The sequence below is a fragment of the Diadema setosum genome, chromosome 3, assembly GCF_964275005.1.
Source record: "Diadema setosum chromosome 3, eeDiaSeto1, whole genome shotgun sequence".
Classification (NCBI taxonomy): Eukaryota; Metazoa; Echinodermata; class Echinoidea; order Diadematoida; family Diadematidae; genus Diadema; species Diadema setosum.
Window position 1 is genome coordinate 4727087 of NC_092687.1, and position 14135 is coordinate 4741221.

A 14135-nucleotide genomic window follows, 5' to 3' on the forward strand; every position below is an offset into this window, starting at 1 on the left:
TATTATATGGGTAAGTAAAATGCATTGTATGGAATAGCCAAATTTATCCTATCGATTGCGCGAAAAATTTGATCGTTCAATCGTTTGGTATCGTTTGTCATTTGTTACGTGAAATTTTTTCCCCATGGAAGAACATTACAAAAATGTTCTGTCCATGGGCGAACTTAACCAATGTTCCTCCATCACGTGACTGTGTTTAGCCAATCACTAACCGGTATTTGACTAACCCGTTTGATGTAGCCTAATGTATTCTACATACCGAGCTAACACTACAGGACTGGTAAAATAATCCATTTCGGTATCACATACATACATTTTTCAACATACATGTAAATGAATATTTTCACACCCTAGTGATATATAAGAACAGACAAACAAATAAAAAAAAAAATCTATGGCATTTCTTTTAATATTTCGTTGGTTGGGAATGATTAGGGCGTTAAGTTGCCACTAAACCCATAGTGTTCGAGACAACGTAACGCCCTTCTCATTCTCAACAGATGATTTGTTTCCAAAAAGCCTCCTGATTCAAGTGTTTTTACCATCTTTAAAATGCATGTATCCCAGTCCAGAACTAACTACTTTTACTGCTGACTGAATTGATACAGAATCAGAATTTTAGACCAAAGAGAGCCAAATTTGTCCCTGAGAGGCCACTAGCTCCTCCATGCTGACAGACAAAAAGTTTGAGAATTCAACTTTCTTCCACATGGAGTCCTTGGGGTCATGACCTTTCTAACGTCCCAGGAGGGGAAAAGAAATAGGAAACAGACAATCTGTAAAACTCTCATCATTTCTTCTCTCATCTCATCCTTAGGACCAGGATTCCAACTCTCCCCTGGCTGGGGTCTTTCACACTCCACCATCATGGCAGATCTCTGGTGTTGTACAGATTCCTTGGGGTAGTAATATACCCGAAAATTAGCTTTTAGGGTTGCTAGGTCATTACCATGGTAACTGCAGATGTGGTAATTCTCCACAAAATTTTGCTTAGAAGACAATGCAGCTAGAAACTAAAATATAACTCATCTGCATACTGACCTTCTTGTATGCACCAATGAACTAAACTTACCAAAAAAGCAGGTGTAATTAAATTAAATTAAATTAAATTAAATGCTACATCCACTAATTAATCTGTCTGTCAGTCTTTGCCCCTATAGTGTTAAGTGCTATTTTTATCTACAGATTTTGACATCGTTAAGACAAGTTCACCTTCATTGACATAAGGATTGAGAGAATGTAGCGATATCAGTAGAACACATCAGTGAAAGTTTCAGGAAAATCGGACAATTCGTTCAAAAGTTATGAATTTTTTAACGTTTTTGTGCAGTCACCGCTGGATGAGAAGACTACTGCAGTGTATGATGTCACATGCCTACTACAATATACGGAAAATATAAAGAGATTTTCACAAAATTTCATCTTTTGAAAAAAGTTCACATTCCCTTGACTCGTTACTGACAGATGTCATGGGTAATATTATTCCCATTGCCTTTAGACAGAGGCAAGTCAAGTGCTCTTTTATTATGCGAAAAAAGTGAAAATATGTTGAATTTTCTTTACATTTTCTTTATACTGCTGTACTCATATGACATCATGAGCCTTAGTAGTCTCCTCATTCAGCGGTTCCAACACAAAAATTTTAAAAATTCATAACTTTTGCATCGATTGTCTAATTTTCCTCAAACTTTCACTGATGTGTTCTACTAATATTGCTGCATTCTCTCAATCCTTATGTTTATGAAGGTGAACTTGTCCTTTAATGGGGTGTGGGGTCGAAGACCTGTAGGTCATGGTAATTAAGTTTACCTTTTCTTGCCGCTGGCAGCCCTGTTTTCTATGTCACAATCGAAAGTCTGTTTTTCCATTTGTGCTTTGTCGCTGTGTTATAATTTATCTTCTCCTTTGTTATACTGAACAAAATTTGTTTTGTGTTTGTCTATGTACACATGATGTCTAAAATGCGGAATAACTAATAACAATAGTTTTTATCATCACACAACAAACAATAGCAACAATAATCAGGAGTTTTTTTCCCACTTAACTTGGTGGGACCTCTCCATTTGAACAATTCTCAAGTGACAGCAGGCTAATGTAATGAGGTGTGATAGCTGGGGCCATGGCTTTATGCGACACCACAGCAGCCAGATATACACACTATGTCCCTTTCACACACTAAAATTAAATTAACTGCTTCTGAAAATGAAATTTTGCAAAACAAGGGAAACCATTTATACTTGAGTGTAGACATGCACAAAAAACACCAACAAAACAGACAGAATGACATTTATAATCCATCCACTCATACAATCATATACAGAATAAGGGAAAGAAGTACAACATAGACCCTATCACAAGTGGCAAAGTGGTAGCAGAAATAGTTAAAATAGTAAATGTGAGAAACTTCAATAACATGATTTAACTGTAATTTGGAGATACTTTTTTCTTAATGCTTTAATGAATTTTTCTAATAATATATTAGCAATTTTAAGGAGAATGAGCAATACTTTTTTTCCCCCTCTCACTTTAAAGAGAAACTCCAACAGTCTGGAAGTTAGGCTACCCCAGTATTGACTTTGTAATTTGGGTCTCTTGAGATCGATAGGAGGCCATCTGGTCTAACCATCAATACTTTCATAGAAACAAAACAACCCAACTAGTCTCCCATCAAGACATCCCAGTTTACTGATTGCAGATAATATCTTTTAATGCTTTTTACGACTGAAATAACATAATTATTGCATTTCAAAGAGAGCATGTCTCTTGAATTGAAATGTTTTAAAGGAAAAAGCCCAAAATATTTCAGACATGAAAAAAAAGAAAGATTCTTATGCCTCTTGGATGGTCTTTCATAATGTCCCGAGAACGACCGTGCTACAGTGGTTAGGTTTTTCATCACAAAGTGAATCACACATGGTGTATTCATTTCCACACAATTCTCTGTCAGCAGAATGAACAGATGACCTGGCTCCAAGTTCCCTGGCCTAATTTCCCTTTTAAAGACAAGATAGCAATGGCTACTGGTAACAACCTGAAATACTACAGGCCTGAGGGTGTTTCACAAATATTAAAGGGATGGTATAGTTTTGGCTGATGGGGGATTCAGATTTTGGTGAGATGCTTAGAAACCAATTATGAAATATTTAAGAGCATACAATTCCAAAAGGAATTCATAGTTTATTTGATGAAAATCGGTTTTGAAATGGCTGAGATATCAAAAACACAGTGGTCCTAAACACAGTGGTCCTAATTGAAGGTGGGTCCCACTTTTTATCAAGACCTATTTGTTTTTGGATATCTCAACAATTTCAAAACCAATTTCCATCAAATAAACTTTGAATTCCTCTAAGAATTGTATGCTCTTTAATATTTCATATAAGTGGTTTCTAGTTGTGTTGTAAATCTCAAAAAAAAGTTGAAACCTTGAATTTATGACATGCAATGTGTGTCTTCAGTGATACTCTAACTTTCACATGAAAATGAAAATTGTTGAGACTTAACCATGAATGATGAATATAAAAAATTAAACCAGAAACAAAGGACTACTTTTTGTCAATTTTGATGGCAATTTAAAGTGGATTCTGAAAGCATTACATTAGGCTAATTAGGAAAACCAAGAGAATATCATAATTCTAACTTTTTTTTTCTAAATTTAAGATTGATTTAATTTCTTTTTTTGAAACACTCTCCAGGTTGCATGAGGAGACTATGAATGGGAAGCTTGGCCCAATAGCATCAGTCTTCAATCGCTGCCAAGCGAGCACACTAAAAAAATAAAAAATAAATAAAAAAATAAAAGAATGAATGCACCCCAGGCCTCTTGCATCCACTCAGCCCCCTTTCCTCTCTCCATGACAGATTGAATCAAAAAGACTCTCTCCCTACACTGTCCACTCACTGTCCACTCACTGACCAGAGAGGATGGACACAGACATACCTTTAATTTGGCCCAATCACACTACGGACAGCTCAGTCTATGAGTAATGGTCACCTGCTATGTGTATAACAGCTATGTTGGAAGGCTGAATCTGGTTTATAAAGTCCCCAAGGATCCCCAGCTGAATATGCCATTGTTTACAAAGAGGTTGCCATGGTAATAATAAAGATTTGGCCTGGAAACCAATCAGACAATACTTTTAGACTTCCGAAGCAAGAAAGTGAAAAGCTCCTTATATTTTGATCCCTATGACAGACTTTGCTTATTATCTACCACTACAGAATGGAGATTATATAAAATGACAAATGGTCCCAAACCCTTTGACTACATTCTCAGGTTGCCAATATTTGCACATCAGAACTAGAAAGGTTACAGAAGCAACCAGGGAAATACTTCTTGGTCTTAAAGGTAGGGAATCCCATTTGCATGCCTTAAATGAAGAGTTGTATAAACACAGTGGTATGTTGAAGACAGTATCATTTTAGAAACTCCCATAAAGTATTGAAAGTGGAAGGTAACATTTAGTACATTTTTATTGACCATTAGATTTTGAATTGAATTTTTTTCGGGGCTCACCGTAAATTCCAGTACATTACTAGGCTACCTTTGCAGACCCATGCACTGCATGTGTGTCCATCATGTATATTTTGTGAATAAAGTTCATCAAAACTTACAAACATTTCTATATACATTCTTGCCACACACTCTATATGTTATTACATCAGTTCTTATACTTTTAGATTTGTGTTTATAGATAAAAAAAATACAGAAGACTGCAACAAAAAGGCTTAAGTGTGGCTAACACACAGAACTACTGAGTAGTTGAGTTTTGTGCATTATTCAAATTGTAGATAACTGTTGACTTCCAAATTTCTAAGCAGTGGCCTAAACAAGTCCACTGAGGTTCATATTTAATGTTTTGCTGCATTTTAGGAGTTCTGTAAAAGGTATCCCCTACCTTTAAGCATCTCAAATGGCAAAAATAGTTCCTAAATTACAGCAGCTCTTACATTCACTTGTCAAGACATATGGAGATATTGAATGGTTTGTGGTGTTTAGATTTTTGTGATTTTCATGAGGTGAATGAAATTGTAATATTAGCAACTTGCAAAAAATTGCCCTCCGTAACACAATGTGATGTACAGATCACTCCCGTTATATCAAAGTCCTCGGGACTGGCAGCTTCCTTTTGTTATATCAAAATTTCATTATAACATAAGGAAATTTTGCACCATGAACATTTGTAATCATAATTTTGGGAACAGAATTTTTACTTGAGTGTAATTAAATGTTGTTATAGTTGTGTTCATTGTAATAAGAGTTTAAAGTTATCTCCACAGTGGGAAATCAATAAGTTCTCTTTTTCATCTAAGAAAAGCGAAAATACCGACTTCTCACTCAGTCACTATGGTTCTCACTTGCAAATTCAACAACTTGTGAATTTGTCTTGTAAGGGCCAACATTTAACCTGGGTAATATTACTGTAAAACGAGGAATGTTCGCGTGCATTTTAATTTCACAAATTTCGCGAGAGCCAAGATTCGCGAAATTAAAATGCATGCGAAAGTTGTTGTCTACACTATATGCAATGAATATTAGAGGCAACTCGCGAAAATTTCATGCTGCGAAAAAGGCCGTTGGCTCCAATTCGCGAAAATTTCATGCCACGAAAATATTGTGTTTTACAGTACCCTCAGGAAATGAATGACTTATTAGAGATGTTAATTTTTCAAGAGACCCCCTACATTAACCAGGCAGGTTTGACATTGAGGTGGGATCTCTGTGTGATATTTTTCATGGTACTTCATCGTCCTGACATAAAGAGCTCCAGTCAAAACACTGAAAGTAGGCCTACACGTTTTATTACACCTGTAGCCAAAGTTATCAATCACTGCCCTATACTCTGTTGCCATGGAAACCTGACAGGAAATTGAATTGTGCAGACTTGTCATGTCAGGAAGTAGACTGAAGGTCAGGGGGTATCAATGGACGCCTGGCTATCATGTGAGACTTTGATTCACTATTAGTTTCCTTAGACCAAGCTCCCTTTAGTTAGGGCTCAAACTACTGACCATTGACTCAAAATAACCACTTGATTCACTCACCCAAAACTCAATGGTTGCATACTTTCCTCCAAAATTATGCACCCTAAAATCACTCCACTAATTGTTCTATGCCTTAAAAAAATTAATACTAAATGTTTTCTGAATTGCTTCTATACTACAGAGAAGTTTGTTGGATGTAGCATACTTACAAAATTCCTAACAATCAAATATTCTTCCAATCTATGAAGTAGTTTCAAATGAACAGTTGATTCCAAACCAAAAAGGAAGTTAAAAGATGGGGCTTATGAGGTTATAATGATTTTTCCTTCTTTTTTATCTCTTGTAATGCATGAATACTCCCACACAATCTCCTTGTCAATTCTACACTAATTCATCATAACAAACCTTTGATACAAGGATTCCACAAAGGGACAAAGTAAAAAAACAGCGAGCTGGAAATATTGTGCTTAGGATGTGACTGTAATAATAACACTGGGGCCAATATCTACTTCAAATCAATAGTCTGTTCCAATTCGGATACAGGCCAACGGGGTGAACAGGTGCAGAATAGACAGATAGGCAGACAGACATACTGAGAGACAGACAGGCAGACTGACTGACCAGGGGAAGGGCAATGCACTTTCAACCCATTCTCTCCACCAAAAATTTGATCAAAACTCCAAGAGCGTTAAATGCTTATTAAATATTAGTATCTGATGAAATGGACATCTCAGAAAAATGTCTGCACTTGCATATTTTGTGAGATCTATAAACCAGACTCTGGTGATCATTGCTAAATTTGTCTAAATGGACTGACAGAACTAGGAACTTTGTGATTGTACATCACCACTCTGTGACAAGCATGAAGCCATGTGATAAGATCAGAAGAAGTGCATAACATGTGAAGATTTCATCACTCTTACAATCTGACATCTATCTCCTGTCTGGATTAGAGAGGATCTCTCAGTAAATTAGCATCATATGGATTGGATGGAAAAATCTTTGACAAGCCATGAGTTGATGTAAACCGCAATAGCTTTCACTTTTAACATTTAAGACAAAGTTTGATTAGAAAAGCATGGATCTGCCTCTCTCGTTCGATCAGTACACCTCAGGTCAACTGTGGGTGAGAAAGAATTTGATGTCAATGACTGGATCTCTCTTAATCTCTTATGGATTCTTCATCCTCCTACAAACATTCTAGTAACAATATCAAAGAGAGACCAAAAATGTAAAAGCACAAGTTTTAGTTGCCCTGCATTGCTATTATATTGCTCTCGATCAAGTCAGTTTGAGTTCAGTCTCGAGTTGGTATGTAATTTGAATTTTACAAGATGTACTCGGGGTGGTCTACGAAGGGTTTCAGCATGTAGCCACAACATGCTCAAATTCTTGTGCAACATCCTCAGAAGCCAGCAAATATTCTCAATAATTTGCAACAAGCTCAAAATACATGTATTTATACATGTGAAAAAACATGTGCAAAACATAAGAAACATCAAACTAGGTGGTGCTGAGATATATTTTTTTTGTGTGTGCAAAACATGAGAGAGAACATTGAATGTAAGCAGCACAAAGACAGATAAGCTGCCAAATATTGCTTACCAAGTGCTCGTGATATGCGCTCCGTACACTACAATTTCTGCAATGTTTTCAGATTCTGAGCTTGCGATATGCTCAAATCTCAAGTCGTGGATGGACCACCCTGGTATTGATACAGAGCTAATATAACTTTGACACAATGTTTATGACATAGGTCTCTCATAACTTCATAAAAATTATCTTTTTACATGGCAATATGAGAGATGCTTTGGAAAGAATACTTTACATTTTTGACATTCTTACACTCATGGCAGATAAACTTGGAATTAATCTGTGACTTTGGCAGTATGCTTACATGTCAGTTTTTAGTTTGGTCAAGAGGTAATAAAAGCTATCTCCCCTTGCCTCCACCTCAAGCCCTTTTGAGGAGATTGTCTACCGGTGTAACTAATGCCATTTCTGTCCACCAGTCTACCGGTATAACTGATGCCTTCCCTGTCCACCAGTCTACCGGTCTTGAGTTACTGTCTCTGTCTCGGCCATCTCCCTGTGAGCAGTGGGTGGATAGACGACATCTCGGGCGTGGTCCTCCTCTTCCATTCTCTGCTTGGTATCATTGTTCTCCCGCGCCCCTGCCCCGCCCCCTGCCCCAATACCATTCCCAAGGACGTTCTTAAGGAGTTGGGCCTTGGGCCTGTCACGCTCTTGAACGATTCGTCGATATTGCCTCGCCTCCTCTGCGTATTTCCTCGCATCATTCAAAACGTGTTCGGCCTTCAGAAAGATGTCCCTCCTACCGAGATCATTCTTACTCTTGTAGCCGTGTTTCCGTAGAAACTCCTCCCTACCATCTTCAACATCTTCCTCCCCCTCCTCCTCTTCCTCCTCCTCCTCCTCCTCTCTCTCATCCCCTTCATACCCTGCATCCACGTCATATCTATTCAGCATTCCATTTAATCGTTTCATTACCTCTTCGGCATTCTCGTTCCAGAAGTTCTTCTTCGCGAAGTTCAGCATCCTGTCCTCCAAGACCGCCCTCTCGTGGTAGTCCTCCGCCTCCCTCCGGGGAACGAACTCCATCTGCAAATCATCCATGTTCTCGTAGAATGCCATGTTTTGAAGCATGACCTCATCAGCAGGGTGGAAGAGGAGGTATGATAGAGCATTCTTCACTGCATTTTGGATGTCACCAACTGGAGGGGAAAGTTGTGAGAAAGATGAGAGGTTAAAGGTCACAAGTCTGATGCAATGAAGCAAGTTGTCCTAAATTGATAAAAATGACCCACTATGTTAGATTATCTGGATGCCATGTAGTTACCAAAGACGCTTAACTAATAAGACACAAAAGTGCGCGCTAATCATGTACAAAACAAATGGACAGCGCGCGGACCTCAAGCGTATACGCACATCACCTGAGACGCGCTGTCTTGACACTTGATAAACAACAGCAGCGGCTCCAGGGACAGCGCGTACGCGTCTCAGGTGATGGGTGTCTTTGCCTGAGACGCGCTGTCTTTGAAGATGTTGTTGTTTATCAAGCGTCTTTGATTGTGAGATCACGTTGTTGCCAAATTTTTACCTCCACGAAATAATCCTTATTACTCTAAAATCTCGTTCTTCAAAATAATCCCCTTAATCGAAAAAAAGCTATGACTATAATTTTTTAATCTTTTTAAGATAATAAAGATACCACTACCTTTGGAAATGAATGATGTTCCTAGGTGTACTGAGTTTGTAATTAGATCTCTTTTGTATCGTCATATAGGGTAGCCATTTTGTGTCCATTGTTATCGCGCGCCTTCGTATCTTATTATCTCTACTATCTTTGGTAGTTACCAGGGTCTCTTTCAATCACATTAATCTAATCCTGATCCAAAGATCCAACTACTGTATACACCATATATTTAGAGTATTCATTTCCATGAATCAGGACTTTTTGATGATTTCGCGAGTGGTTAAATTCGCGATGGTGGAGTACTGTACTGAATGGAGAAATGTATAAATGTGAGTCACATTCATATCGGGATCAGAGTCATTATTTTTGTGTGTCTTTAATTTCGCGAATAGCGCTTCAGTCACGAAATTTGCGAAAATAAAACCTTGGGAAATGTTTGGCATATACAGTATCTCAATCTAGGCCCTGTTGCATCAAATTTGAGATTACACATTCTGATTGGCTGACATCTGAATTCTGTTTCATTTTCTGTCTTGCTTGATTACATTCTTTAAGCAACAGAGCCCTGATCTCAGTCACCTTGATACAGCTCTGATAATCATGCCATCAGCAATCTAACTACATGATACTCACACCGGATCAAGCCCCACTATTAGCCTGGTCCGGCTAGGATAAAACTTGATTCACCTGCTGTAAAGTTGGATCACATTCCACTTTATGTAGAGCTGATCCCAAGAATCTCTTGTAACATCCTCATTACATGGATCACTTACACCTGATGAGAATTTATCCACCTGTATAGGACAATACGTCCCCCCAAAAAATTACGATTTGATTTTTGCATTGACATATACCAATACGATTAACCGTCTAAATGCTACTTCAGGGTCACAAAATATGACAACTTAGCTATATTTTGCAGAAAACCCCATTCAATTTGGTTAAGGGGTCACAGAGAAATGTGGGTCGTTGTAAATTATGTCATGCGTTTGATTCTTCCAAGTGTAGTACATGGATGCTCTTGGAACTGAATAAATCGATGTGTGAACACAATGGACAGAACTTGGAGGGAAGGGATTCCTGACATGCTCTATAAAACTCATTTCTCTTTGACCACTATAGCAAATCAGATATAGGGTTTTCTGTAAGATGTGGTAATACATGTAGTTTCATACCCTGACATTTTGTTTGGGTTGATTCACTATTTTTAAAGTAATCATTGCGGAGGGTCCCGATGTATTTTTTTTTCAAGGACATATGGTACTGCTGAACGCCAGTACATCCAGTTCACATTTCAAAGATATTGATATGATGAAACAGAATTATATCTCTCTTTCTTTTGAAGTAAATTTGCAAGGAATAAAATTTGGAGTCATTTTACAGATTTTCCAGGCACATTCTTCAGGTTTTAACTGCTGCTGAGATAAAACCCAACTTAAGTTTACTAAAGATGCAAGAAATCTATTGTAAAATTAAGTTCAACATATTTTCTTTTATTTCAAGTTCATTTCCAGTCCATGCATTTCTTTAGGATAAGGTCAGCAGAAAGGTAAATTTCAATCTTAGTGGCATGAAAAGACTACCAGATGAAAAGTTTAGTGTCAAGCCTTGCTTGATGTGTGCATTTCCTGAATGAAATTGACCCGAGATTCCCCAGACCAGGAGTGAGTGATATTGGTTTTATAGGTCAGCTTACCTTTGTAGTATGCAAACTGTAGGAAGTGAAAATGACTAGGGAGATAGTCCTCCACCTGTTTGCCATTGATCCTGGCTAGCCAACTCTCACACTGCTCCTTACAGTACAGTGTTGAGGCATAGTGATCTATGGGATAAAGACACAGCAGTCAAAGATGAATGATTAGTGACAAAGTGCTCTCTACAGATTTACCATGATTCATCTAAGTGCTGGGTTTTCTGCATTCATATCAAAGATCATTGACTTCTATCCTATGGCTACCATCTCCAACTACTGAAAGCAAGAAATATTTGTGGCATGAAATTTCACAAATTGGAGCAAATAGCCTTTTTCGTGGCATGTAATAATTTTCACAAATTGCCAAGGACATCCATTGCCACTGTCATCCATTGCATTATAGTTACAAGAACTTTGGCATTCATTTAAATTCTGAGAATATTGGCTCTAATAAAATTTGCGAAATTGAAATGTTTATATGCAAAAATTTTTTCTTATTGTTCTTCAGCCTCTTCTTTTCTTATTTATTTTCTTTTCATTACCTCATCAAAATAAACATTTAAACTTCACCATTAAGCAGTAAAAAACATATAAATAACTAAGAGTTTTGACAAAAAAGAATCACACACACAAACACATGCATATACACACATCATACAGATATAGTCTCATTCTTTACATGGACGCAACTTTTAACACTATATTACATCTTACTATGAAAAACATGTACAAACTTTGTACATCTGCAATTCACATGAGTTTCTTGGGTGAATACACTTCAACTGTAACTTCAGAAGTTTCTTGACACCTCTCAGTCATGATGTAATGATGACATCTCCAGACAACGAGTACCATTCTTTGTGAAATGAGCCAAGAGAAAGGATGAAGTCAGCCAACAAGCCTCAAACACACAGCTCGTACTGCAACACAAACCAGATACCGGTACCCTGGATCCACTGCACCCTGCCATGATTCATGATTTCACAGCACACGTGAAGTGTCAAATGGACTTATCTCAGATGTGAGACCGGCACTATAATAGTGAATGGTCACGAGTGCAAGGGTACAGATTATGCAGTTGAATAGTGCGCCTCATCTTTCACCGAGTGCGAAATCTGGTTCCATTGCCCGAGTAAAGACCATACACTATTTGTTTTATACAACACCTCGAACGTCAACAGATTTGGTACTCACAGATTCTTGATCTTAGCACAGAAATGGCAACCATTTCCCCGTGAAAGACGAATGAGTAGCCTCACAGTCGCAGTCAACGTGTATGTACAGTATGTGTACGTACGTACGACATGCGAACCGAAGTTGTTTACAAAAATGAGTGACAAAAGTATGCGCTTGTAAGCGCACTTGTAATTGTTGAGTGTGCATGGAACATGTTTGTTTATTGTGACATCAGAGCGCATGCAATGGAACATTTTGGTCAAACAAAATTGCACGCAGAGACAGCCAGAGCGTGCAAGTACCATGGAATTTTTCACTGAATGTCACGTGATGGGCAATCGACCAATCGGATAGCTACATTCTAAATAGGTGTTGTATAAACAGCCATAATTGGATTATATCATTGAGTCCTATCATCAAATTCATATCACACCTTATTGGGATTTATGCCATATATTTGGCTAGTCTAAATTTTCACAAATTGGGACTTCCTGACGAATTTGCGAGTGGTTAAATTACAGTACAAAACAGTATAATGGATATATGCACGTCACATTCATATCGGGGTCAGAGTTGATATTTTTGTGTGTGTTTAAATTTGCAAATAGCACCTGACTTGCAAAATTCACAAATATAAATACCTCACAAAATATTCAATGTATACAATAGGTCCTACTACTGTAAAACATGAAATTTTTGCTTTCATTAAAATTTTGAGACAGTACAAAATGCACCTGAAAGTTTCTGTCTACATAATGCATTTCCAGGCTGAACTATTGTGTTTTTGTTTTATAAACTTTGAGTACCGGTACTCAGAACATGGCACTCCCGTTAAAACAAACAAGGTTATAATGAAATCCTTATTACACTGAAGTAAAATTTAGACTCCAAATCATAATCTATATTATATCTTTCTATACTTTACTGTTCAGTTATAACAAAATTTTGATGTAACGGAAGAAAACAACTGACCCAATTAATGACTTCATTATACAATGTAATAGGATTGCACTGTAATGCACACTCAGTTCTATATGTTTTCATAAGCCTATATTGACAAGCAATATGTGGTTTAACAAATCCCTGTATTACGTACTAGTAAATATAATATGCCCAATTTTTTTTCAGTGTTGTCATTATGAGGAGGTTTCATGGCACAAAGTTACAGAAGTTTTATGGTTGAAACAATACCTCAAATAAGAATAACAGTGGATCACCACTTTGCAGAGCAGTTTTTGGATCCCATCCAGAAAATAAATTCAGAACTCCCCAGTCATGTCATATTGAGGTCACAGAGTGCATTTTTTTTTTTAAAGAAATGTGAGTCAAGGTTGTGAGGAAAGATGTTATTTCTGGTGAGTTGATTCCACCATAAACCTCATGAGACTGTTTATTTGCTGATTTAGGTCAAACTCCATTCCTCCATAAACGGAGTAAGAGGCTCTTGGAGCCTTACCAATAACATGTTGGACCTGCAGCCACAACCTCTCTCAAATTCTGACTAAATATTTAAGAAAAATCCCCCAAAATGAAAAAAAATACAAACCAAAACTTCTGCAAGCCAACAACACTGGGGGGGGGGGGGGGGGTCTTGCACTCATCTGAGTATCGCAAGATCATCCCATGAAAAAGGCCATCAGATTCAATTTGCACAATTTTCATGCAGCAATTCTTGCTTTACAGTATTCTGTAAAACAAGGAATGTTCGCATGCATTTTAATTCCGCGAGCGCCAAGATTCGTGAAATTAAAATGCACGCGAAAGTTCGGTAAGTCTACACTATGTGCATTGAATGACAGTGGCAGTTCGCGAAAATTTCATGCCGCAAAAGAGGCCGTTGGCTCCAATTCGCAAAAAATTCATGCCCCAAATATATCATGTTTTAGAGTATACTGATATTCAACCCTCTAACAGTAGCAAGGTGTTACTGTTAATACCCTTTGGCTTTGAACCTGGTAGTCCCTTCATTGAAAACAGTGAGAGAGAAAATAATAATAATGACTTCACCATCTCAAGATATGGGTCCAAGGCGTATAATGTCAATGTGTCCAGAACTCCACACTACCT

General features: G+C 37.6%; 1 protein-coding gene across 1 annotated transcript in view; it reads right to left on the minus strand.

The window, feature by feature from the left end:
* Positions 1 to 14135, minus strand: part of LOC140226528 (prolyl 3-hydroxylase 1-like) — a 57622-nt gene that overhangs the window by 25637 nt on the left and 17850 nt on the right. The window contains exons 4-5 of the mRNA XM_072306978.1: positions 10896 to 11021; positions 8494 to 8717 (exon numbers count right to left, since the gene is read on the minus strand). Of these exons, the coding sequence (XP_072163079.1) occupies positions 8494 to 8717; positions 10896 to 11021 (350 nt within the window). The remainder of the gene's footprint in view (positions 1 to 8493; positions 8718 to 10895; positions 11022 to 14135) is intronic.